At 53.0% G+C, this 27,719-nt stretch overlaps 1 protein-coding gene across 1 annotated transcript; it reads right to left on the bottom strand.

Annotated features, from left to right (window-relative positions):
* Positions 1-9,050: 9,050 nt before the first annotated feature.
* Positions 9,051-23,044, bottom strand: LOC140208388 (NACHT, LRR and PYD domains-containing protein 3-like). Its single transcript, XM_072277050.1, is given in 9 exon segments — positions 9,051-9,550; positions 9,697-9,864; positions 10,020-10,342; positions 10,345-10,432; positions 10,880-12,617; positions 20,504-20,569; positions 20,667-20,838; positions 21,602-21,768; positions 22,984-23,044. Coding segments are annotated over 9 exon segments (2,871 nt in total). The 3' UTR covers positions 9,051-9,462.
* Positions 23,045-27,719: the final 4,675 nt, after the last annotated feature.

The raw sequence follows: 27,719 nt of genomic DNA, 5'->3' as shown, positions 1-27,719 counted from the left end.
CCTCTCTCTTCCCCGGCCATGTCCCCCCACCCCCTCCCTCCTGATCTCTGTCCCTCTCTCCTCGACCCCGATCCCAACCCCGCACTTCAACCCCCAACTCTCCCCTCCCTGTCTTCGTCTCCCCTCCCTCTCCCTCCTCTCTCTTCTCCGGCCATGTCCCCCCACCCCCTCCCCTCCCTCCTGATCTCTGTCCCTCTCTCCCCGACCCCGACCCCGCACTTCAACCCCCAACTCTCCCCTCCCTCTCTCCGTCTCCCCTCCCTCTCCCTCCTCTCTCTTCCCCGGCCATGTCCCCCCACACCCTCCCCTCCCTCCTGATCTCTGTCCCTCTCTCCCCGACCCCACACTTCAAACCCCAACTCTCCCCTCCCTCTCTCCGTCTCCCCTCCCTCTCCCTGCTCTCTCTTCCCCGGCCATGTCCCCCCTGCCCCTCCCCTCCCTCCTGATCTCTGTCCCTCTCTCCCCGACCCCGACCCCGACCACCAACTCTCCCCTCCCTCTCCCTCCTCTCTCTTCCCCGGCCATGTCCCCCCAATCCCACCCCTCCTGATCTCTGTCCCTCTCTCCCCGGACCCCGGCCCCGACCCCCAACTCTCCCCACCCTCACTCCGTCTCCCCTCCCTCTCCCTCCTCTCTCTTCCCCGGCCATGTCCCCCCACCCCCTCCCTCCTGACCTCTGTCCCTCTCTCCCCGACCCCGCACTTCAACCCCCAACTCTCCCCTCCCTCTCTCTGTCTCCCCTCCCTCTCCCTCCTCTCTCTTCCCCGGCCATGTCCCCCCACCCCCTCCCTCCTGATCTCAGTCCCTCTCTCCCCGACCCCGCACTTCAACCCCCAACTCTCCCCTCCCTCTCTCCGTCTCCCCTCCCTCTCCCTCCTCTCTCTTCCCCGGCCATGTCCCCCCAACCCCTCCCCTCCCTCCTGATCTCTGTCCCTCTCTCCCCGACCCCGACCCCCAACTCTCCCCTCCCTCTCTCCGTCTCCCCTCCCCCTCCCTCCTCTCTCTTCCCCGGCCATGTCCCCCCACCCCCTCCCTCCTGATCTCTGTCCCTCTCTCCTCGACCCCGATCCCAACCCCGCACTTCAACCCCCAACTCTCCCCTCCCTGTCTTCGTCTCCCCTCCCTCTCCCTCCTCTCTCTTCTCCGGCCATGTCCCCCAACCCCCTCCCCTCCCTCCTGATCTCTGTCCCTCTCTCCCCGACCCCGACCCTGCACTTCAACCCCCAACTCTCCCCTCCCTCTCTCCGTCTCCCCTCCCTCTCCCTCCTCTCTCTTCCCCGGCCATGTCCCCCCACACCCTCCCCTCCCTCCTGATCTCTGTCCCTCTCTCCCCGACCCCACACTTCAAACCCCAACTCTCCCCTCCCTCTCTCCGTCTCCCCTCCCTCTCCCTGCTCTCTCTTCCCCGGCCATGTCCCCCCTGCCCCTCCCCTCCCTCCTGATCTCTGTCCCTCTCTCCCCGACCCCGACCCCGACCACCAACTCTCCCCTCCCTCTCCCTCCTCTCTCTTCCCCGGCCATGTCCCCCCAATCCCACCCCTCCTGATCTCTGTCCCTCTCTCCCCGGACCCCGGCCCCGACCCCCAACTCTCCCCACCCTCACTCCGTCTCCCCTCCCTCTCCCTCCTCTCTCTTCCCCGGCCATGTCCCCCCACCCCCTCCCTCCTGACCTCTGTCCCTCTCTCCCCCACCCCGCACTTCAACCCCCAACTCTCCCCTCCCTCTCTCTGTCTCCCCTCCCTCTCCCTCCTCTCTCTTCCCCGGCCATGTCCCCCCACCCCCTCCCTCCTGATCTCAGTCCCTCTCTCCCCGACCCCGCACTTCAACCCCCAACTCTCCCCTCCCTCTCTCCGTCTCCCCTCCCTCTCCCTCCTCTCTCTTCCCCGGCCATGTCCCCCCACCCCCTCCCTCCTGACCTCTGTCCCTCTCTCCCCGACCCCCAACTCTCCCCTCCCTCTCTCCGTCTCCCCTCCCTCTCCCTCCTCTCTCTTCCCCGGCCATGTCCCCCCATCCCCCTCCGCTCCCTCCTGATCTCTGTCCCTCTCTCCCCGACCCCGACCCCCAACTCTCGCCTCCCTCTCTCCGTCTCCCCTCCCTCTCCCTCCTGTCCCTTCCCCAGCCATGTCCCCCCACCCCCACCCCCTCCCTCCTGATCTCTGTCCCTCTCTCCCCGACCCCGACCCCGCACTTCAACCCCCAACTCTCCCCTCCCTCTCTCCGTCTCCCCTCCCTCTCCCTCCTCTCTCTTCCCCAGCCATGCCCCCCCATCCCCTCCCTCCTCATCTCTGTCCCTCTCTCCCCGACCCCGACCCCGCACTTCAACCCCCAACTCTCCCCTCCCTCTCTCCGTCTCCCCTCCTTCTCCCTCCTCTCTCTTCCCCGGCCATGTCCCCCCACCCCCTCCGTCCTGATCTCTGTCCCTCTCTCCCCGACCCCGACCCCCAACTCTCCCCTCCCTCTCTCCGTCTCCCCTCCCTCTCTCCGTCTCCCCTCCCTCTCCCTCCTCTCTCTACCCCGGCCATGTATCCCCACCCCTCCCTCCCTCCTGATCTCTGTCCCTCTCTCCCCGACCCCGACCCCGCACTTCAACCCCCAACTCTCCGCTCCCTCTCTCCGTCTCCCCTCCCTCTTCCTCCTCTCTCTCCCCTGGCCATGTCCCCCCATCCCCTCCCTCCTGATCTCTGTCCCTCTCTCCCCGACCCCGGACTTCAACCCCCAACTCTGCCCTCCCTCTCTCCGTCTCCCCTCCCTCTCCCTCCTCTCTCTTCCCCGGCCATGTCCCCCCACCCCCTCCGTCCTGATCTCTGTCCCTCTCTCCCCGACCCCGACCCCCAACTCTCCCCTCCCTCTCTCCGTCTCCCCTCCCTCTCCCTCCTCTCTCTACCCCGGCCATGTATCCCCACCCCTCCCTCCCTCCTGATCTCTGTCCCTCTCTCCCCGACCCCGACCCCGCACTTCAACCCCCAACTCTCCGCTCCCTCTCTCCGTCTCCCCTCCCTCTTCCTCCTCTCTCTCCCCTGGCCATGTCCCCCCATCCCCTCCCTCCTGATCTCTGTCCCTCTCTCCCCGACCCCGGACTTCAACCCCCAACTCTGCCCTCCCTCTCTCCGTCTCCCCTCCCTCTCCCTCCTCTCTCTTCCCCGGCCATGTCCCCCCACCCCCTCCCTCCTGATCTCTGTCCCTCTCTCCCCGACCCGGACCCCGACCCCCAACTCTCCCCTCCCTCTCTCCGTCTCCCCTCCCTCTCCCTCCTCTCTCTTCCCCGGCCATGTCCCCCCACCCCCTCCCTCCTGATCTCTATCCCTCTCTCCTCGACCCCGATCCCGACCCCGCACTTCAACCCCCAACTCTCCCCTCCCTGTCTCCGTCTCCCCTCCCTCTCCCTCCTCTCTCTTCCCCGGCCATGTCCCCCCACCCCCTCCCCTCCCTCCTGATCTCTGTCCCTCTCTCGCCGACCCCGCACTTCAACCCCCAACTCTCCACTCCCTCTCTCCGTCTCCCCTCCCTCTCCCTCCTCTCTCTTCCCCGGCCATGTCCCCCCACCCCCACCCTCCTGATCTCTGTCCCTCTCTCCCCGACCCCGACCCCGCACTTCAACCCCCAACTCTCCCCTCCCTCTCTCCGTCTTCCCTCCCTCTCCCTCCTCTCTCTTCCCCGGCCATGTCCCCCCACCCCCTCCCTCCTGATCTCTGTCCCTCTCTCCCCAACCCCAACACCGACCCCCAACTCTCCCCTCCCTCTCTCCGTCTCCCCTCCCTCTCCCTCCTCTCTCTTCCCCGGCCATGTCCCCCCATCCTCTCCGCACCCTCCTGATCTCTGTCCCTCTCTCCCCGACCCCGACCCCCAACTCTCGCCTCCCTCTCTCCGTCTCCCCTCCCTCTCCCTCCTCTCTCTTCCCCGGCCATGTCCCCCCTCCCCTCCCTCCTGATCTCTGTCCCTCTCTCCCCGACCCCGACCCCGCACTTCAACCCCCAACTCTCCCCTCCCTCTCCCTCCTCTCTCTTCCCCGGCTATGTCCCCCCACCCCGTCCCTCCTGATCTCTGTCCCTCTCTCCCCGACCCCGACCCCGCACTTCAAACCCCAACTCTCCCCTCCCTCTCTCCGTCTCCCCTCCCTCTCCCTCCTCTCTCTTCTCCGGCCATGTCCCCCCACCCCCTCCCTCCTGATCTCTGTCCCTCTCTCCCCGACCCCGACCCCGCACTTCAACCCCCAACTCTCCCCTCCCTCTCTCCGTCTCCCCTCCCTCTCCCTCCTCCCTCTTCCCCGGCCATGTCCCCCCATCCCCTCCCCTCCCTCCTGTTCTCTGTCCCTCTCTCCCCGACCCCGACCCCGACCCCGACCCCCAACTCTTCCCTCCCTCTCTCCGTCTCCCCTCCCTCTTCCCCGGCCATGTCCCCCCATCCCCTCCCCTCCCTCCTGTTCTCTGTCCCTCTCTCCCCGACCCCGACCCCGACCCCCAACTCTTCCCTCCCTCTCTCCGTCTCCCCTCCCTCTCCCTCCTCTCTCTTCCCCGGCCATGTCCCCCCACCCCATCCCCTCCCTCCTGATCTCTGTCCCTCATCCCCTCTCCGTCTCTCCCCCCTCTGTTCTCCACCTCTCTTTCCCTCCCTGTCCGACCTCTCTCATCTCTTGCCTCTCACATTTCCCTCCCATCTTTCTCTACCCTGTCTCTCACTACTCTCTCTCCCTCTCACTCCCCTGCTGACTCTCCCTCTATCAACTATTCTCTGCCGCCTCTCCTCTTTCTCCCCATCTCTCTCCCACCCACCCCCTCTCTTCCTCACCCATCGCCCCCCAGTCTTTTCCTCCCCGTCTGGGTCCCCCACCTCCGCCTACCCCACACTCCTGCTCCCAACCCTACCCTCTCTCCCCCTCTCCTGTCTCTGTCTCTCTTCCCCGACACGAGCCCTTCTCTCTCCCTCTCTCACCCCATGTCTCCCTCTCTCCCTCTGGCAGAGGTCTGTGAGCGGGGTGACGGTGATTTTGCTGGTGAACTGCCTGGTCTCCCTGGTGATGTCTGTCCTCACGGCCATCGTCAACTGCAGGAACCTCGAGTGCTGTGCCGCACGGCCTCCGGTGGTGAGTGGGATCTTCCTGTGCACCGGGGGGGGGTGTGGGCGGCGGGGGATGGGACATGGGTGGGAGAGATGGGGGGAGATGGAAAGAGGGTGGGGAGAGATGGGAGGGAGCAAGAGAGAGAGATGGGGGCAGAAAGGGAATGAAAGGGGTGGGGCGAAGAGGATAGGGAGGGGGAGAGAGAGGTGGGGGGAAGAGATGGAGGGACAGAGGGGGTGGAGAGAGGGACGGAGGGGGAGAGAGGCTGAAGGAGTGGGTAGTGGATCCCGTCTCCTCTCCTCACCTTCTCTTTCTCCCCTCCCCTCCTCAATCTGATCCCTCCCTCTCCCCCACCCACAGAGAATGATGGTGATCCACGCTAACCAGCCCGCACCGCCGGACCTCGCATTCATCTTCTCCAGCAAACCGGCGCCCACCCCGGCCTCTGACGGGCCCCAGTGACGACACGTTCCCCGCTCCACGGGACAGCCCAAAGGATTCGGGCCGAGCAGCCTGAAAGGAAAATCAAGGCCGGATTTTGGAGACGGAGTTGGGGGTGGGGGTTGGTGGGTAACATTCCCGTGGTCACATTCCTCCCTGTGGGTACCCCCCAGCTCCAGCTCCCTTGTTACGAGTCGCCCTGTCCCACCTTCGGCATCCGGTCACTCCTGACACCCTCCGCTCTCTGTCCCCTCTATCACCGCCCGTCTCACCCTGGCTGGTGGTCATTTTGTGATGGTTACCATTGACAACTGCCCCCCCAGCATCGTAGAAATAGTCACACCCTTTTCCTCACCTCCCACTCACTTCCCTCCCTGTTTATTCAATCTCAACTCCTCATCCCTCCTCTCCTCCCCCCAGCCCCCAGCTCTCCCAACTCTCCATTTAACCTTCTGCAGACAGACACTCAGTGACTGGGTGTGACCCTCCCTCCCACTTCCTCCACCACTCAGTGAGTCACTCCCTCACCCTCACCATCCTGTCACCCTCCTTCCCATCCCATCGCTCCACCTCCCTCCCACTTCCTCCACCACTCAGTGAGTCACTCCCTCACCCTCTGCACCCTGTCACCCTCCTTCCCATCCCATCACTCCCCCTCCCTCCACACTCAGTGAGTCATCTCCCTCACAATGACCATCCTGTCACCCTCCTTCCCATCCCATCTCTCGCAAACCCCTCCCTTCGCTTTCCTCTCCCCGCCACCTCGATGTTGTTCAACTTACGCTGGATGGCTGCCATTTTGCGATGCCAATTTTCGCCTCTCCTCATCGCCCTCTCTCTCTGTTACCCAGTGAGTCTCTCCACTACTCACCCCATCACTCCTGACACCCTCCCCTCTCCGTCCCCTTGTCCTTTCTCCCGCCATCCAATACATCCTGGGGGTGAACATTTTCCGATGGGAAATTTCGCTCCCTCACTCGATCCTTTCCCTCTCTCGTTGAGTGAGTCTCTCCCCTCTCCCTCCGTTCAGACACTCAAATCTCCGTCCCATCAGCCCTGATCGCGTCTCGACCCCTCGCTCCCCCTTTCCCCTGTCCACGCTCTCCTTCTTGCCGTCCGTCTTATTTGCGAAGGATCGAAACCACCCACCCTTCCCCCACACTCCCCATCCTGTTCCTGCCCACCCTGTCCTTTCAGACCCCTCTTTCCTGGTCCTGCAACTTCCCCTCCCTTCCCGTCCCATCAGATCCCCTCCCACCTCGTCCCATTACTTTCCCTCCTTCCTGGTCAGATCACTCCCGCTCCCTTCCTGTCGTTTCACTCCTCCTCACCCCGACTCTATCTTATCCACGTCACCACCAGTTTGTGACAGGAACTTTCGCCTCCCCTTTTCGTCCCCTATTGAGTCAATGACTTCGCCACGGTCACCGTCTCATCAGTCCACTCCTCTTCCCGTCACTCCTCTTCCTCCCAAACCCCTCACCCCTCCTCCCCAAAACCCACATGTATATGTGTATGTGTGAATATCTGAGATATATACATTAGTTTATTCAATGACAAAATTATTAGAATTAAAACATACATGCAATACCCAAGACTATATAAAACACAAATTAAAATACTGTTATTACAATCAATAACACACTCAATCCCAGGATTGTATCCACGGGCACCGCATGTTCCTTCGCCATAGATTCTGTGTGCGACAGTGGCCATTGTAAGTCAGTGTCTCACTCCATCCCTGGCGGCCACATTAACCAAGGAACACACACAAAAATTCTGGTGAACACAGCAGGCCAGGCAGCATCTCTAGGAAGAGGTACAGTCGACGTTTCGGGTCGAGACCCTTCGTCAGGACTAATTTAAAGAAGAGATAGTCAGAGATTGGAAAGTGGGAGGGGGAGGGGGAGGGATGGGGCCAAGAGCTGGACAGTTAATTGGCAAACGGTATACAGAGTTGGAGAAGGGGGAGGGTCATGGGACAGGAGGCCTAGGGAAAAAGAAAGGGGAGGTGAACCCACTATAGTGAGAGGGACAGAGGGAGAAAAAAGGGAGAGAAAAATGGGGAAAAATAATGATAATAAATAATAAATAAGGGATGGGGTACAAAGCAGAGGTGGGGCATTAACTGAAGTTAGAGAAGTCAATGTTCATGCCATCAGGTTGGAGGCTACCCAGACGGAATATAAGGTGTTGTTCCTCCAACCTGAGTGTGGCTTCATCTTTACAGCAGAGGAGGCCGTGGATAGACATGTCAGAATGGGAATGGGACGTGGAATTAAAATGTGTGGCCACTGGGAGATCCTGCTTTCTCTGGTGGACAGGGCTTAGTTGTTCAGCGAAACGATCTCCCAGTCTGCGTCGGGTCTCGCCAATATATAGAAGGCCACATCGGGAGCACCGGACGCAGTATATCACCCCAGCCGACTCACAGGTGAAGTGTCGCCTCACCTGGAAGGACTGTCTGGGGCCCTGAATGGTGGTGAGGGAGGAAGTGTAAGGGCATGTGTAGCACTTGTTCCGCTTACAAGGATTAGTGCTGGGTGGGAGATCGGTGGGAAGGGATGTGGGGGGGACGAATGGACAAGGGAGTCACTGGGATTGTGTGATGGAACGGCGTGGAGGGAGCTTCACGCTGTGTCTGACCCCGGGAGTGTGTGATGGGACGGCGTGGAGGGAGATTCACTCTGTGTCTGACCCCGGGAGTGTGTGATGGGACGGTGTGGTGGGAGATTCACTCTATGTCTGACCCCGGGAGTGTGTGATGGGACGGTGTGGTGGGAGATTCACTCTGTGTCTGACCCCGGGAGTGTGTGATGGGACGGTGTGGTGGGAGATTCACTCTGTGTTTGACCCCGGGAGTGTGTGATGGGATGGTGTGGAGGGAGTTTCATGCTGTGTCTGACCCCACGAGTGTGTGATGGGACTTTATTTATTATTTCCCTTTTTTGTCCCCTTGCCCATCCTCTGGGTTCCCCCTCCTCCCCCTTTTCCTTCTCCCTGGACCTCCTGTCCCATGATCCTCTCATGTCCCTTTTGTCAATCACCTGTCCAGCTCTTGGCTCCATCCCTCCCCCTCCTGTCTTCTCCTATCATTTTGGATCTCCCCCTCCCCCTCCAACTTTCAAATCTCTTACTCACTCTTCCCTCAGTTAGTCCTGACGAAGGGTCTCGACTGTACCTCTTCCTAGAGATGCTGCCTGGCCTGCTGCGTTCGCCAGCAACTTTGATGTGTGTTGTTTATTATCAAAGTTCTTATTTATCACCATATACTACCCCGAGATTCATTTTACTGCAGTCATTTACAGGACAATAAATCAATATAGCAGAATTTATGAAAAACTATACAAAAACAAAGACTAACCAACAAGCAACGTGCAAAGGAAGGGAAATTTGTGCAAATAAAATATTAAATAATAATGACACGAGTTGTAAATTATTTCAAAGTGAGTCCGCAGGTTGTGGAATCAGTTTGGAGCTGATGTGAGTGAAGTTCTCCACGCCGGTCAGGAGTCACCCGTGTCTCAGAAGAAAACCGGCCGTCATCGGGTCCTTCCTGTCTGTGTAATTCCCCGGCATGAAACGTAAAAGTTGCCCGTGAACGCAGCAGGCCAGCCAGCATTACGTACTCCCGGGATAATCCCACCCCGGGACACCGGTGTCCCAGACTGAGCCCCGGCCCCCGGGCTCTTCCTGTCTGTGTCATTCCCCGGGGTCTCGAACCCGCACATCCGGCAGAAGCAGCGCCGCTGGACAGGAGGCGGAAATACGTCACCACGGGAGACCAGAGAGCGACGCACAGCGCGAGCCTGAAGCTAGTTCCGTTAAAAACGGTTGGGAATTAAACCTGGCGCGTGGCCATTAAAGGTAAGGGGAAGTGGGGGGCGGGGGTTTAAAGGGGGAGGGCGGGGAATCGGCCAAACTGTCGGCATCCCGCGGGCGGGGATGTTCACACATTCAGATGTTCACACGGTCACTCTCAGTCTGGGTCTGGGTTCCTGCAGAGATCTCAGTTCCTTCTCCCCGGTCTCACTGAACCGATTGTTCCCCAGCCTGAAACAGATGGGAGAATAAAGATGAAATAAACAGATTACACAACAGTGTCAGTAACAGGGGACAACACTCGCAGACAAATATCACCAGAAAACCCGCGGATCCGCTGATATTTTATCACATTGAACATTAACACAAACACTCACCCGATCCGCTCCAGACTCGGGAGGGTCAGTATGAGGCGGCGGAGACCGGGGACAGATCGGTCTGTCAGCGAGTTTAATCCCAGGCTCAGCTCCGTCAGTGATGGGTTTGTACTGAGAGCGGAGACGAGATCCTCGGCACCAGAATCTGTGAGACCGACACGGTACAGCCTGGAGATGAGAGAGAGTGAAGGTGAAGGACACAGAGAGACAGGAGACGGTACAAATCCCCAGTGTTTATCAGTAACACAATTATTGATCACATTAATGTTCAGTGTCAGACACCCAGTGACTGTAAACACAATCTCCCACAGTCTGGTACTTACCACAGTGTCTGTATTTTACACTCCGGGTTCCTCAGAGCCGCAGACACCAGTTTCACTCCTGAATCTCCCAGTTTATTATCACTCAGGTTCAGCTCCGTCAGTGATGGGTTTGTACTGAGAGCGGAGACGAGATCCTCGGCACCAGAATCTGTGAGACCGACACTTTCCAGCCTGGAGATGAGAGAGAGTGAGGGTGAAGGACACAGAGAGACAGGAGACGGTACAAATCCCCAGTGTTTATCAGTAACACAGTTACTGATCACATTAATGTTCAGTGTCAGACACCCAGTGACTGTAAACACAGTCTCCCACAGTCTGGTACTTACCCCAGTTTCTGTATTTTACACTCCGGGTTCCTCAGAGCCGCAGACACCAGTTTCACTCCTGAATCTCCCAGGTCATTAAAACTCAGTCTAAAGACAAACAGACAAATTGATTAACAAAGTGATTCAAACTGCGGGTCTGAGGGAATTTCTCTCACTCGGATATTTCAGGAAACATTAAACCCTTCAGTAAATCACTGATCGGAGTTCCCATCACTGTCAATGTCCCTCACTGCCCAGCTCCAGGGTATTCACCAAATGTCAGTAATTTAGTCTGTCGGTGTGACCCTGTAAACTCCACATATTCTGTCCCATTCCCCGATGGTCAGAAACGTGTTCCTGATGTGAGAGGGTCGGGAGGGGCAGGGATGAAGGAGGAACGGGGATGGGGAACAGAGATCCCACAGGACGAAGGGTGATGGCATTTGTCACAATTCTTCACAATCGTATTTATCACAGTTTTACCCAAATCCCTTTACATTGAAACAACACAATGGGACAGTTTCACAGTTCAGAGTGAGAGATAAATCAAGTTACCTCAACTCCTGGCACTTGTGCAGCCCGGGTCCCAGCCGCTGGATTCCTTCACACTGAATGTGGCAGACAGCCAGGTCGAGGTGTTTTATTGTATCACAGAGTCCGATGACATGAGACAGGACCGCGCAGTCAATCGGGGTCAGTGTCATTCCACTGAATGAAAGTGTTTTCACAGATCCCAGTGCGGCCCGAGCCAGTCCACGATTCTGAGACTCAAACAGGTAGTGCAATGTGTTCAGGAGGCTCCTTTTACCAGCTACACTCCCCGTGTTTCCACTCTGCCGTTTAACCTCCTCCTTCACCCAGTCAATCACCTGGCAGGTTGTTTGATGAGGAAATGGGCCCAGAAACTCCTCCAGGCCCCGAGCTGTCATTGGGTTGGAGAGACCAGCAACAAAACGGAGAAATACCTCAAATCGCCCATCTGTCGTGCTGTGGGCTTCAGTGAGGAATTTCAGGATATCCCCGGGATGTGGATTCAGGAATTGTGCGACTGCAGCTACAAACTCTTGGATGGTGAGATGTGGGAATGTGTACACCACGCTCCGGACTGAATCCTCTCTCTCCAAAAGCTCCATCAGGAACCCGGACAGGAACTGGGAAGGCTGCAGATTGTAGTTGATCAAATCTCCATCTGTAAACACAATCTTCTTATCGTACACTCCTCTGAAGGCCATCTGACCAACCCTGAGTAACACATCACGGGGGTTCTTAATCTCACGGCCGTGGTTTTTCAGGATGTTGTAAATATAGTAGGAATACAGTTGGGTGATGGTCTTGGGAACTCGCTGCGGGTCCCTGACTCTTTGTGTGAAGAAGGGGCCCAGTGCCAGAACGAGGATCCAGCAGTAGGAGGGGTTGTAGCTCATGGTGTACAGGATCTCGTTCTCCTTCACGTGTTTGAAAACAGCTGCTGCCACTGTCTGATCTTCAAAATGCCTGATGAAATATTCCTTCCGTTCCTCACTATCAAATCCCAGGATTTCAGCCCAGACACTGATCTCTGCCTTTTCCAATAAATGTAACGCAGTGGGGCGGGTGGTCACCAGCACTGAACACCCTGGGAGCAGCTTGCCCTGGATTAAACTGTACACAATGTCAGACACTTCACACCACCACTCGGGATCTGGGCACTGGTGCTTGGGTTCTGTATCTCTCCGACTGTCAGCAAAATCGATTCTGTGTTTGAATTCATCCAAACCATCGAATATAAACAGCAATCCCTCTGGGTTCTTCCAGACCTCTCTGAGGATATTCCCAAAGTAAGGATACTGATCCAGAATCAGTTCCCTCAGGTTTATTCGACAGTTAATACTGTTTAAATCTCGGAATTTGAAGCTGAAGACAAACTGGAATTGTTGGTATATTTTCCCTGTGGCCCAGTCATAAACAATCTTTTGTACCATTGTTGTTTTCCCGATCCCCGCGACTCCGGCCACTGTTGCCGAACTCCTGGATTTGGATTTACTCCGGAAAAAGCTGCTCTGGAACAACTGATCAGTCCGGATTTTTTCCAGCTCTCCACGGAGATGTTCCTCTCTCCACTCCTCGTGGTCTCTGCCTCTTGCCAGCAGCTCATGTTCCACCAGTCTCCGATCTCGAACAGTAGAAATGACCGTGAGCTCAGCGTATCGATCAACCAGCTGGAAAACCTTCACCTTCTCCCTCATCAGGATCGTGTTCACTCTCAGGGTTTCAGTTTGTGCCCGCAGAGTCTCCTTGTGTTTCTGTTGAACATCTTCCATGGAAACAGACAGTGAACAAACTGTTACATGCCTCAACTCAGAACTCAGTATTTAAGCACACAAGAGTTAGCTCAAAGCTCTTGCATGAATTGGATTCATCAATGGATGCTCGAACAGTAAATTTGATAAACAGACCCCTGACTGGACAGAGAGGCCTGGTCCAGATAAACACCAGATCATCACATTTCACAATTAACTGTGCTGTGAAGGTGAGTATTACCCTGGTAGTTCACTGACCCCCGACTGTCCCGTACTGGACAAACTCCCTCTACTGTCACAGCTGTCATTTTCTTCCTGTGGAAGAAACTTTTAGTCCCCAGTGTTGATGTGGCATCTGGAGATGGAGGAAAGGATAGTGGGCATTCTGTGAGAGAAACGGGTCAGGGAATCACAGCTCCCCCTCCCCTCTCATCGTCACCCTGTCAGGGATGTGTGGTGCTTCACAATTTGTCAAGACCCTGCCAGGGATGTGTGAGATCTCACAGTGTGTCAGATACCTGTCAGAGGTGTATAGGGTCGCACACTGTGTCAGGAAGCTGTCAGGGACCTGTGGGGCCTGATAGTGTGTCAGGACCATGCCAATGGTGTGTTGCATCTCACAGTGTCTCAGGACCCTGTCAGGGGTGTGTGGGGTTTCACAGAGTGTCAGCACCCTGTCAGTGGTCTCACAGAGTGTCAGGATCCTGTCAGTGATGTGTGGCGTCTCAGAGTGTGTCAGGATGTTGTCAAGTGTTTGTGGAGTCTCACAGTGTGTCAGGACCCTGTCAGTTGTGTCTGGTGTCTCACAGTGGGTCAGGTCCCTGTCAGGGGTGTGAGGCGTCTCACAGTGTATCAGTGCCCTGTCAGGGGTGTGTGGGGTCTCAGAGTATGTCAGGATCCTGTCAGGTGTGGTGGGGTGTCTCAGAGTTTGTCAAGACCCTGTCAGGTGAGTTAGTGGTCTCAAAGTGTGTCAGAACCCTCTCAGAGTTATGTGGGGTCTCACAGTGTGTCCAAAACTTGTCAAGAGTGTTTGAGGTATCACAGTGTGCCAGGACACGGCCAGGTATGTGTGTGGTCTCATAGTGTGTCACGACCCTGTGATGCGTTTGTGGTGTCTCACAGTGTGTCACGACCCTTTGGGGGCTGTGTGCGGTCTCACAGTGTGTCAGGATCCTGTTTTGCGTGTGTGGAGTCTCACAGTGTGACTGGAGCTTGTCAGGGGTGTGTGTGTGGTGTCACGGTGTGTCCGGACCCTGTCCGTTGAGTGGTGGGTCTCACAGTGTGTCAGGACCCTCTCAGGATTGTGTGTGGTCTCAGAGTGTGTCAGGACACGCTCAGGTGTGTGTGGGGTCTCACAGTGTGTCAGGACCCTGTCAGTTGTATTTGGGGTCTCACAGTGTGTCAGTCACCTGTCAGGAGTGTGTGAGGTATCACAGTATATCAGGAGCCTGTTATGTGTGTGTCGGGTCTCACAGTGCGTCAGGACCGTTATGTGTGTCGGGTCTCACAGTGTGTCAGGGCCCTGTTTTGTGTGTGGGGTGTCAAGACCCTGTTATGTGTGTGGGGGGTCTCACAGTGTGACAGGATCTTGTCAGTTGTATGTGTGGGGTCTCACAGTGTGTCATGACCCTGTCAGGGGAGTTGGTGGTCTCAAATTCTGTCAGAACCCTCTCAGGGTTGTGTGGGGTCACACAATATGTCAGGACCCTGTCAGGTGTGCGTGTGGTTTCACAGTGTGTCAGGACCCTGTCAGGGGTGTGTGGGAACTCGCAGAGTGTCAGGAGACTGTCAGGGGTGTGTGGGGTCTCACAATGTGTCAAAAACTTGTCAAGGGTGTTTGAGGTATCACAGTGTGCCAGGACACTGCTGGGTATGTGTATGGTCCCATAGTGTGTCACGACCCTGTTTTGCGTGTGTGGAGTCTCACAGTGTGACAGGAGCTTGTCAGGGGTGTGTGTGGGGTCTCACGGTGTGTCAGGACCCTGTCAGTTGTATTTGGGGTCTCACAGTGTGTCAGTCACCTGTCAGGAGTGTGTGAGGTATCACGGTATATCAAGAGCCTGTTATGTGTGCGTCGTGTCTCACAATGTGACACGATCTTGTCAGTTGTTTGTGTGGGGTCTCACAGTGTGTCATGACCTTGTCAGGTGAATTGGTGGTCTCAAATTGTGTCAGAACCCTCTCAGGGTTGTGTGGGGTCTCACAGTGTGTCAGGACCCTGTCAGGCGTGTGTGAAGTATCACAGTATATCAGGAGCCTGTTATGTGCGTGGGGTGTCTCGCAGTGTGTCAGGACCCTGTTATGTGTGTCTGGGGTCTCACAGTGTGAGAGAACCCTGTCAGTGGTGTGTGACGTCTCACAGTGTGTCACGAACCTGTCAGGAGTGTGTGGGGACTTAAAGTGTGTCAGGAACTTGTCAAGTGTGGGTGGTGTCTCAGAGTGTGTCAGGACACTGTGAGGTGTGTGTGGGGTCTCGCAATCTGTCAGAATCCTCTCAGGTGTTTGTCAGGTCTCGCAATGTATCAGGATCCCGTCAGGGGTGTGTGGTGTCATACAGTGTGTCAGGACCCTGTCAGAGGTGTGTGGGGTCTCACAGTGTGTCAGGACACTGTCAGGGGTGTGTGTGGTCTCATAATGTCAGGAATTTGTCAGGGGAGTATGGGGTCTCACAGTGTGTCAGGACCCTGTCAGGGGTGTGTGGTGTCTAACAGTGTGTCAGGTCCCTGTCAGGGGTGTGTGGGGTCATACAGTGTGTCAGGACCCTGTCAGGCGTGTGTGGGGTGTCATAGTGTGTCAGTCACCTGTCTGGAGTGTGTGAGGTATCACAGTATATCAGGAGCCTGTTATGTGTGTGGGGTGTCTCACAGTGTGTCAGGACCCTGTTATGTGTGTCTGGGGTCTCACAGTGCGACAGGATCTTGTCAGTTGTATGTGTGGGGTCTCACAGTGTGTCAGGACGCTGTCAGGTGAGTTGGGGGTCTCAAGGTGTGTCAGAAGGCTGTCATGTGTGTGTGGGTTCTCGCAGCATGTTCGGGCCCTGTCAGGGGAGTGTGGGGTCTCACAGTGTGTCAGGTCCCTGTCAGGGGTGTGTGGCGTCTAACAGTGTGTCAGGACCCTGTCAGGGGTGTGTTGGGTTATACAGCGTGTCAGGGCCCTGTCAGGCGTGCGTGGGGTGTCACAGTGTGTCAGTCACCTGTCAGGAGTGTGTGAGGTATCACAGTATATCAGGAGCCTGTTATGTGTGTGTGGGGTGTCTCACAGTGTGTCAGGACCCTGTTATGTGTGTCTGGGGTCTCACAGTGTGACAGGACCCTCACAGGGTTGTGTGGGGTCTCACCATTTGTCAGGACCCTCACAGGGTTGTGTGGGGTCTCACCATTTGTCAGGACCCTCACAGGGTTGTGTGGTGTCTCACAGTGTGACAGGATCTTGTCAGGGGATTGTGTGGGGTCTCACAGTGTGTCAGGACCCTGTTAGATGAGTGGTAGGTCTCACAGTATGTGAGGACCCTCACAGGGTTGTGTGGGGTCTCACCGTGTGTCAGGACACGCTCAGGGGTGTGTGGGGTGTCAAAGTGTGTCAGTACCCTCCCTGGGTTGTGTGGGGTCTCACAGAGTGTCAGGACCCTCACAGGGTTGTGTGTGGTCTCACCGTGTGTCAGGACACGCTGAGGGGTGTGTGGGGTCTCACAGTGTGTTAGGACCCTGTCAGGGGTGTGTGGGGTCTCACAGTGTGTTAGGACCCTGTCAGGGGTGTGTGGGGTCTCACAGTGTGTCAGGACTCTGTTTTGCGTGTGTGGGGTCTCACAGTGTGACAGGATCTTGTCAGGGGATTGTGTGGAGTCTCACAGTGTGTCAGGACCCTCACAGGGTTGTGTGTGGTCTCACAGTGTGTCAAGACCCTGTCAGTCGTGTGTGGGGTCTCACAGTGTCCAGGACCTTGTCAGGGGTGTGTGGGGGCACACAGTGTGTCAGGACCCTGTCAGTCGTGTGTGGGGTCTCACAGTGTCTCAGGACCCTGTCAGGTGAGTGGTGGGTCTCGCAGTGTGTCAGGCCCCTCTCAGGGGTGTGTGGGGTCTCACAGTATGTCAGGACTCTGTCAGAGGTGTGTGGGGTCTCACAGTGTGTCAGGACCTTGTCATGGTTGTCTGCGGTCCCACAGTGTGTCAGGACCCTGTCAGGGGTCAATGGGGTCTCACTGTGTGTCAGCACTCTGTCAGCGGTGTGTGGGGTCTCACTGTGTTTCAGGAACCTGTCAGGAACTTGTGGGGTTTCACAGTGTTTTGGGACCCTGTCAGGAGTGTGTGGGGTCCCACAGTGTGTCAGGACCATGTCAGGGGATGTGGGGTCCCACAGTGAGTCAGGACCCTGTCAGGGGATGTGGGGTCTCACAGTGTGTCAGGACCCTGTAAGGGAGGTGTGGTGTCTTTACAGTGTGTAAGGTCGTTGTTAGGGACTTGTGGTGTTTCACATTGTGTCAGGACACTGACAGTGGTGTGTGGTGTCTCACAGTGCGTCACGACACTGGCAGTGGTGTGTGGAGTCTCACCGTGTGTCTGGACCCTGTCACGGGTGTGCGGGGTCTCACAGTGTGTCAGGACCCTTTCAGGGACGTTTGGGGTGTCACAGTGTGTCGGGACCCTATCAGTGTTGTGTAGGGTCTCAGAGTGTGTCAGGACCCTGTCAGGGGTGTGTGGCATCTCACAGTGTGTCAGGACCCTGTCAGGGGTGTGTGTCGTCACACAGTGTGTACGGACCCTATCAGGGGTCTGTAGGGTCTCAATGTGTGTCAGTGTCAGGTGTGTGTGAGGTCTCACAGTGCGTCAGGACCCTGTCATGGGTGTTTTGGGTCTCACGGTGTGTCAGCACCTTGTCAGGGGTGTGTGGGGTCTCACAGTGTGTAAGGAACCTGTCAGGTACTTGTGGGGTTTCACAGTGTTTCAGAACCCTGTCAGGGGTGTGTGAGATCTCACACTCTGTCACGACCCTGTCCTGGATGTGTGGGGTCTCTCAGTGTGTCAGGACACTGTCAGGAGTGTGTAGTTTTTCACAGGCTGTCAGGAACCTATCAGGAGTGTGTGGGGTCCCACAGTGTGTCAGGACCCTGTCAGGGAGGTGTGGTGTCTCACAGTGTGTAAGGTCGTTGTCAGGGACTTGTGGTGTTTCACATTGTGTCAGGACACTGACAGTGGTGTGTGGTGTCTCACCGTGTGTCTGGACCCTGTCACGGGTGTGTGGGGTCTCATAGTGTGTCAGGACCCTGTCAGGGGTCTGTGGGGTCTCACAGTGTGTCAGGACCCTGTCAGGGGTGTGTGGGGTCTCACAGTGTGTCAGGACCCTGTCAGGGGTGTGTGGGGTCTCACAGTGTGTCAAGACCCTCTCAGGGGGGTGTGGGGTCTCACAGTGTGTCAGGACCCTGTCAGGAGTGTGTTGGGTTTCACAGTGTGTCAGGACCCTGTCAGGAGTGTGTGGGGTTTGACAGTGTGTCAGGACCCTGTCAGGAGTGTGTGGTGTCTCACAGTGTGTAAGGACCTTGTCGGGGACTTGTGGCATTTCACATTGTGTCAGGACACTGACAGTGGTGTGTGGTGTCGCACAGTGTGTCTGGACCCTGTCAGGGACTTTTGTGGTCTCACAGTGTATCGGGACCCTATCAGTGTTGTGTAGGGTCTCACAGTGTGTCAGGACCCTGTCAGGGGTCTGTGGGGTATTATAGTGTGTCAGGACCCTGTCAGGGGTGTGTGGGGTCTCACAGTGTGTCAGGACCCTGTCAGGGGTGTGTGGCGTCTCACAGTGTGTCAGGAGCCTGTCAGGGACGTCTGGGGTCTCACAGTGTGTCAGGACCCTGTCAGGGGTATGTGGTGTCTCACAGTGTGTCGGGACGCTGTCAGGATGTATGGGGTTTCCATTCAATGTATTTGGCTGTGATTGGGAGCGTAGGAAATCATTGATTGTGGACATATTTACTTTAGAGAGTGTGGGAATGGGAGAAATGATGTTCTTCAATAATCAGGGAGTGTATCTGTTTGATATTCCAAAATGGTTGTGGGAAATTCACTGTCATGTCTGTTCCCTCGGCAAACAACATGAGGATTAGTGAAGAACAAGCTTGTGGCGATTTACCAAACCCATGGTGCAGGGAAACTGAGGGGTTTCATTGACCGGGTGTGGACTGGAACATCATTAACAGAGGTGGCAGAGACGTGAGTAGTTTGTAAACTTCCTGATTCGTCTATCTCTGGTCCCAGATTTAAATTATTGTCTTTGGGATTTGTTCTTGTAAATGAAAGAGTCTGAACCAGGATTCTGGCCGAGATTCCTTATATTTCTGTTAAGAGCTTCGAATAATCAGTGAAACACGGGCTGATGCAATGTTAATAAGTTTTGTGATATTTGTCTTTCTTACGCTCTCTCCTCTGTCCAACTCAGTCTGCGATGATGAAGCCTCACAATCTCTGAGCCCATGCACTGCCCCAGGCTCTATTTTCTCTGACGTGATGGGTTTATGCATGTAGTGAGCTTCCCATGCAGAAGGTCACAATTTGACAAATTGTAAAATTATTTACAGATAATATCAGTCCTTTTCACCTTCCTTGCCGCGATCCCACAACTCTCGGTTTCCCTGTCCTAATTCCCATCTCTCACCCTTCCACAGTGTCCATCACACAATGCCGGTAGACAGGAATTTCAACTTCTGTGGACTGAGCTGAGGAATTTGTCCCCCAATCTCACCCTCTCTAACACTGTAGCAGTGTTTGCACTAGGGAGTGTAGATGTGAACACAGCGGTGTTCATATGCTGCTCTGTGGTTGAACAGACCGGTTGGGATGTTACCTGCTTTTCTAATTAAAGTGATGCTATTATTACTATTCTGTGACTGGAACTTCAGTGGACGCCCAACTCTAAGAAAAGATAATCTGCAGGAACTGGGGGAGTTTAGAAATTGGTTAAGGATGAGGCTGTTCAGGAGGGGACAGTGGCTGGCAAGAGAAGGTTTTGACTTTTTCGTGTGTTTTTTTTTTCCCATTCTCCGGATCGCCCCCTTCTCCAGCCAGACTCCGGTGGGGATCTGTAGTTGCAGGTCCCAGAGCGGTGTGACCACTTTAGTCAAACTCACCAGCTCTCTGCCCCTTTCCTCAAAGTGTCCTTTGAAAACTCTCCCTCTAGCAAACACGTTTCCCTGTATCTCACTGTGTTCTCTGTCACAGTGCCAACATTTACCTGGTCAGATCTTTGTGGCTCAACAACTTAACCGCCCGACGTAAAGTACCACCGTTGGTGGAAACAGAGGTCAAGTTTCAACTTTATAAACTCTGCTTCAGCCTCATCTGGGTCATTGCGTACCGTTCCGATTGCCCCACTACCGGAGGGATGTTGAGGCTTTAGAGAGGGTGCGGAAGAGATTCACCAGGATGCTGTCTGGTTCAGAGGGCATGTGCTATCACGAGAGGCTGGAGAAAATTGAATTGCTTTCTCTGGATCATCGGAGGCCGAGGGATCTGACACAGGTTGACAACATTATGAGAGGCTTAGACAGAGTGGACAGAGGGAATCGGTTTCCGGGGATTCAAATGTCTATCACTAGAGGGCCTGCAGTGAAGGTGAGAGGGGGTTGGATTAAGGGGGATGTGAGGAATATTTTTTTTTTAATCACAGAGTCGTGGCTGCCTGGAATGCACTGCATGGTAAGGTAGTAGAGGCAAATTGTTAGAGACTTCTAAGAGACGTTTGGACAGACACATGGATGTAAGGAAGATGGACGCATATGGACATGGTGTAGGAAGGAGAGGTTAGAGTTTGGGTACGTTTGATTTACTTCTCAGCTGGTTTGGCACAGTATGATAGGCCTAATGGCTTATTCCTGTGTTATACTCTGCAATGTTCAATGCACGGTCACTTACCTTTCAGCTCACTGAGAAACTCTAGTAAAAGTTGAGCTGGAATTGGTCGATGGGAGGGATCACAACCTGATGAATTTAAACAAATTGAGGAAGTCATTTTTCTAAAATTGTAAAGTGTGCTGTGTGTGATCCAAATTTAAATTAATCTCTGATATTATCTCACCATATATCTGTATTTCTTTCAGTATTTTGTCCAACTTTGGGACACCAATCTGCATTTTCACAAAGGTTTCCCACATCACCCTCCGGGCGCGGGAGCCTTTCTCCATCACCAGGCTCAGGAGGAGTTTAGAACTGTCCGCCCGCTCTCCCTTATCAGCGAGATCAGAGATTTTCTGTGAAGAGTAACAGTGAACATATTGGGGACTGACAGATTCACACAGAGAATGAGAAATAAATGATGTGCTCTGTAACGGGATCACACTGAGCAGTCAAAATCCATAAATAATTCCTCACTGGATTAGATGGTGTAAACAGAAATCAGAAAATAACGATCACTGATGAAGAAGTTAGGAAGATTTTTATAACAGAGCGAACAGTCTCAGATAAATTGCAGAAAAGATGTTGTGATTCATTTCCTCAGTCGGCCAGTGTCCAACATGACAGCGGATTACCGGCTGACACCTGACGCCTTTCCTTTGCCTTTTCTGGTGGAGGTTTATTCAGTGATTGCACATTACAACATGACAGTGTTCCCCGATCCACACTGTGCAGTTACAGATTGTAACACAATCATCTCCACCCAGAACAGAACACACTCCAGCTCCTGCGGCAAGCACTGATGATGTCCCAATTCTCACTGACATCGTACTGTCACGCTGTACAGTCTTCCCAGGATGAAAGTTCCTACCATATTTCCATTTAAGCTCCTTTACTGCTACCTCATACAATTGTTACCGGCTCCGCTCGCTCTGAACATTGAGCCGCCACTGGAGTGTTTACACCTTTTTTAATCATTCCTTCAAATTCACAGTTTTAAGAATTATATATATTCATTTCTGATTTATTTTTATGCTTTATTATCCGCTGAGTCAGAGTTCCGACACCCATCAGTCCTGTGACGTGTGAACATTCAAACACATTCTCCCTCCCACTCACCCGATGTTCCTCTCCACTGAACTGATTCTCGGCCGTTAACCCCAGGCTCACTTCGTGCACCCCTCCTTCCATCGCCTGCTCCAGCCTGTCCCGGTAGAAATCCGTCAGCTGCAGCAGCTGGGAATCATTCCAGCTTGCCAGGAGCTCGGTGATCACTGAGCCCGGACCTGTGAAGCACAATGGCGAAAATTAAAGAATTTACCGACCCCATATTGGGCAGCAACTTTCTCTCTGGAACCTAAAGATCACCAAATAATAAAGGCATCCGTTAGTCTTGCGAGACCATGGATCTGCGCCCGGAAAGTGTTCACACTCCAGGGCGCAGGTCTGGGCAAAGTTGTATGGAAGACAGCAGTTGCCCATGCTGCAAGTCTCCCCTCTCCACGACACTGATGTTGTCCAAGGGAAGGGCATTAGGACCCATACAGCTTGGCAGCAGTGTCATCGCAGAGCAATGTGTGATTAGGTGTCTTGCTCAAGGACACAACACATTCCCTCGGCTGGGGCTCAAACTCACGACATTCAGATCGCTAGTCGAATGCCTTAACCACTTGGCCATGTGCCCACAAGATCACCAAATACAGTCCGAATATATATACATTGGTTGGGTGGGGGGGGAAGAGGAAAGGGCTTGGGCCGGGGGGCTGCGTGTTGGGGGGCACGGGGGGTGTAGAAGGGGGTATAGTTCCATCTGTGGAAGGCTGCTGTTTCGTGTCCCCGAGAATATACCTCCGTGTTTGGAAAGGACTCTGCCTATTGCTGGGAATATACAGTAGTAACCCATCACCATCACTCTCCTGGTACTGCCCATCACCACTGCTTTGCCCTGGGTTACTTTCTGCAATTCCGGTCAACCCCTTCCTCAGAAAATCTCTGGGATATCTCACAAATTTCTGGAGGTACTCAGCATGCCAGGCAGCATCTACGGTGGAGAATAAACAATGAACGTTTCGGGCCAAGGCCCTTCATCAGACTGGAAATGAAGGGGCAGAAATTCTGGATATTGTCAGATTACTTTCTATTCCTTGTGGTCCTGGTTTGAAACGTTAACTGTTTATTCCTCTCGATGGATGCTGCCTGACCTGCTGAGTCAGCCAAAATTTTGTGTGTCTTTGTGCTGCTCGAAACTTCCAGCATCTGCAGAATTCCTGTGCTCTGGAACACCTCACTGTTTTAATGTGTATCTCAATCTTCTGGAGGAGCAGGAGCAGACGGTAATTGTACCCCTTCCACGTGTGACTGTGTTTCCCCCAGAGATGGTAACTCTCTCTCTCATCTCTCTGCTCAGTTTTCACAAATATTTTGTGACTTGCCGATATTGAATTAAATCCAGACACGTAGTCAAGGCAATATTTATAAATTAAAATAATTCGCCAACATACCCGTGTCCTTTCCCGATGTTGACGTCACTGGAACTCCTCCACTGCTCATTCCGTTATCCATTTTGAGGACAGTTCTGGTCAGATTTTTCTGCTTTGTAACAAACAAGATTAACAGAAAATTCAGATATTATTTGAGGTGTAAATGAAAGCACTTTAACTGAGTCGCTCTCTTCCAAACATCTTGACATGGCCTGACCTACCCGCGGCCAGCTACCCACAGCCACACAATGCCCATTTCCACTCTCTCCATGGATTGTACACTGGGCCAGGATTCTCCAGGGTATCTGCTCGCTATATTGTAGGCAATTCTGTTTTAGGAACCAATCCTGTGTCTTGGACCGGGAGTGATGTGTCAATGGAATGGTTAGACAGGCTGAGCAGACTGCTTTGGTCCTCCTACCACTGGTGGTGCTATGGTGAATATTGGACAAATGGGACACCTATTCCTCTCGTCACTGAATTATACAGGTTTCTCAGTCACACCTGATTCTCACCATCTCATTTCAGTTTAACATCGCCTGACGTTGACGCTTCTGGCAATATACGGTTTGAGTCTATATAGAAACCCTCTGACATCCTGAACAACGCAGAATCACCCATAACTTCGCGACATTTCGTCCTGAAGCACTATAGTTTCTCCAGCAGGACCTTAAGAACATAATTAATGCCTAAACTCCGGTCAAGATTTCTTTGAGCATTCAGATGGCCATTATCAGAGTTACATGACACTTGTTAAACACAATGTAGATCCGCCATGCATCCAAAAGAGCGAGCTGACAAAAACGCTTTTAAAATAAATAAACAAAATACTAGAATTATTCAACAAAACAGACAGCCTGTTAATATTCCAGGTGGAAGACCCTGTATCAGAGCTGAGCCTGTGTGTGGGAGCCACGTATCTGTTCTCTATCTGCATTGTATTCCGCGTTGTGTATTTATGATGCTTTTTATGGTAACTTGTCGCATCAGTGGCGACGTGGTAAACGCGAAGGGATCAGTTACATATTTATGCTTTGTTCGGCGCAGTATTCAGCCGGGGGGCGTATCTTCTGCAATCATCGGCTCGTTTACGCTGAGGTTACACTTGTGTACTTGTACGCGTCTTTGCTTCAAGGTTGTACGTTTGCTGATCGCTAATAAAGGATCGAGTACATACCTTTGACTTTTGAAACAACCTTTATTGGAGCCGAGGGCGCGTCATACAAGTATATCAAGTCCGTGGGGATCGCAGGCAATGACAACTTGGTTTGGTTAGAATTGGCCGCTACAGATGTTCCTCAGTTTGCTAATCATTTTAAATACTATCTGTTTATATGACACATTTCCTTTATATAGTTCTTTATTTTAACAGCGAAAAAGTTATCAAATTGGATGCCCTTCTCCTTGGATTTGCACGCCCAAAATCGCGGCAGTTCTGCGGACGAAAACGCCTTGTTAATGAGAGAGATCAAGGAGATTGGCCAGACTGATATAATCTGACAGGAAGGCGACAGTAACTCAAATAACCATGCGCCCAGCAGCGGGGTGCAGAAGGGCGTCACTGAACGCCGAACATTGATTTTGGACGGCGTAGAGCAGCAGGAGACCCCGAACACTCTCAGTGCCCACACCATTAGGTGCAAGTTGTACAAAGTAAAATGCCCACTGAGAGTAGACTTCCATATTTACTTAAACTGCCGTCTTTGCCAATGAAAAAAAAAATACACAGAATAAAAAAAAGAGACACGAATCCGTTAATCCACAATATTGAACTGGTAGAAAGACGAGAAATACTATCGTAATAAAACACCATAACATTTCCCCGTATAGTCTCTGTACTTACCTGTTGCTAGGCTCCTGAGTCAGTTTCCTGCAAATCTGAGCATCTGAGGTTTATATCCCTACCAGTAAGTGAACACACACTGAGCAAAGTTCAGTTGATAACTCGCTCATAGACCTGAACTTCAGCCTATTCAGCTTGTAACGCCGCACCCTGTTCCACAACGCTTGTGTTAAACCACAGACAGACTCATTATGCTTGAACGCGTCTTTCTAACAAGTGGTCCGAGCCGGATTTAATACTTAAGTGCAAGCGGTGCAAAGATTACGTTTCTCTCGAATATTTGAACTGTTTCGGAGAGGAAGAAAACCCGCATCCTGGTCCGCTCCACTGGTGCCGTCGCTTTGGTTTATTGTTCACCTTAGCACCAGTTTATTGTCAGATGATAAACCTCAGCGACAGCTCAGGGCAAAGATCGCCCTGGTTTTATTGCACAGAGACAGGGAAAGGAAGGGCGCTCTGAACTCTGATGGAATATTATGTATTTGGAATAATGTTCTCTTCTGAACAGGACGCATTCCCTTTCTCCAGATTTTACTGCGCTCCCTCTGCCTGGAGCTGACTTCAAGGTCACCCTGTTTATAAAGAGCCATTTTTAACAGTTGTCTGCAGTTGGCCCATTACAGTAACTGAGCAACTGTGCCGAAATAAGCATCTCCCAGAGATAACAAATGGCCAAAGTCGACAGCGATATAAGGACACCCTTCCCCTTCAGTTTATTGCTCACTGACTGGAAACAGGTTACCATGTCACAGCAGCAATCGTATGAAATTATGATCATTTCCCGCCGGCGAATTTACCTGGCAAACCATTTACTTCACAGATACATCAACCAGCAACGCATTTATTTACAAATACTTATACCGTTCCTCCTCAGAGAACGATGGGGAAAAGAAACATTAAATTCACTGCGTTTCTTATCTCTCAGTGTGCGCTGCTGGTATGTTGAATTAGTAACCGGACATTCACCCCCTCAGTCCCGTTCCGCCATTCACAACAGGACTGGGATCTCAGTGGCACATCCCTGCGACCGCCTGGAATAATTCACTCCCTTGTCATTCTCGAATCTGTGCGCTGCGGAATTAAACATATTGGGAAAAAAAAACTCTGCGTGTCGTTTCCCTTGAAAACTGTTCCACCTCATCTATCTTCACCTGCTTCAGCTTCCCCGGGAACAGCAACTGATAGTATGTATACGGTAGAAAAGTTAGAAATACTTCCGTGACGAATAGGGTTATTAGAGCACCATAACACAGCCCAGTACAGTTCCTGTTCTTACCTGGTGCTGGACTCCCGAGTCTGTTCTCAGTGAATCCGAGCATCTGAATGTTATGTCCCTAACAGTAAGTGATCACACCCTGAGCAATGATCAGTTGATAACTCGCTCATAAACCTGAACTTCAGCTTATTCAGCACGTCACGCCGCACCCTGTTCCACAACGCTTGTAGTGAAAAACGCAAAGACTCATTTTCTTTGAATGAGTCTTTCTAACATGTGGTTCGAGCCAAAAGTACGACTTCAGTGCGCCATGCAATGATTACCTTTGTCTGGAAAATTTGATCTGTCCCAGGGAGGGAGCCCAACCCGCATCCTGGATCGGTTCCGCTGGTGTCGTCGCTTTAATTTATTGTTCACCTCGGGACCAGTTTATTGTCAGATTATAAACTCCAGCGACAGCTCAGGGCAAAGATCGCTGTGGGTTTGTTGCTCACAGAGAGGAGAAGGAAGGGCGCCGTCAACTCTTGTAAAATACTATGCATTTGGAGTATTTTTTGCTTTTTTTTAACACTGGGCATTCTGTAAGTGCTGCCTGAAGGAGGTAAGTCAATGTCAGCTTGTTTAGAAAGCCAGTTTTAACAGAAGGCCGCAATTGTACCATTACAGTAATGGGCCGATTGGGGGGCAACTGTGCCGAGATAACCACCTCCCAGAGATAACAACCGGTGAAATTCAACAGTAAGATAGAACGCCCTTCCCTTTCAGTTTATTACTCACTTTCTGGAAACAAGCTACCATGTCTCAGTAGAATCATAAGAAATTATGATTATTTCCCGATGGCGAATTTGCCTGGCATCGCACTTATTTTACAAATACATCAACCGTTCCTCGTCTGAGATCGATGGAGAAACACCAGACATTAAATTCACTTTTTCCCTGATCTCTCAGAGTGCGCTGCTGGCATGTTGAAATAGTTATAGGACATTCGCTCCCTCTGTCCTGTTCCGCCATTCTTTATTATCACAGGCGCACTGTGATCTCAGTGACACATCCCTGCGACCGCCTGGAACAAATCATTCCCTTGACTGTCAATAATCTGTGTTCAGTGGAATTAAACACATTGACAGAAAGCTCTGCTTCTCTTTCCCTTTGCGGAAGAGAATTCCAAAGACACACTAGTTCCACCTCAGTGAAATAACCTCATCTATCTTCACCTGTTTCATCTCCCCCTACAGCAGCAAACATGTTTTCCACATTCCTGTCTAGACTCCGCGTGATGTTCAGTGTCCCCAGCAAGGACTCAATTCATTTATCTAACCACTAGTGGATAAAATCTCCTCTCCTTCATCTCAGTAACAGCGAATACAATAAAATCCCCGTCTTTATCGAATACCAGCCAATACAGCGCAGTGGTCGGCATTTAAGCGGACGGACAACAGCAGCAGAAGCCCCCGGACGTACACTCAGTGGCCACATTATTAGGTACAGGAAGTTCATAGCAAAGTGCCTAATGAGTGCAGAATTTGCTATTTTAATCTACGGCCAGTGAGAATTACCACAATATTTGTTAATATAAATATCACTGCCAGATCTACCTCGTCTTAGCTAAAAAAAAACACATACAAAATAATCGAGCACACAGATCCGTACAGCCGCGCAATTTCAATGACAATACTGATATAGTAGAAATATTAGTAA

Source organism: Mobula birostris, chromosome 13 (genome assembly GCF_030028105.1).
Source record: "Mobula birostris isolate sMobBir1 chromosome 13, sMobBir1.hap1, whole genome shotgun sequence".
Classification (NCBI taxonomy): domain Eukaryota; kingdom Metazoa; phylum Chordata; class Chondrichthyes; order Myliobatiformes; family Myliobatidae; genus Mobula; species Mobula birostris.
This window is presented reverse-complemented; position numbering and strand designations above follow the sequence as displayed.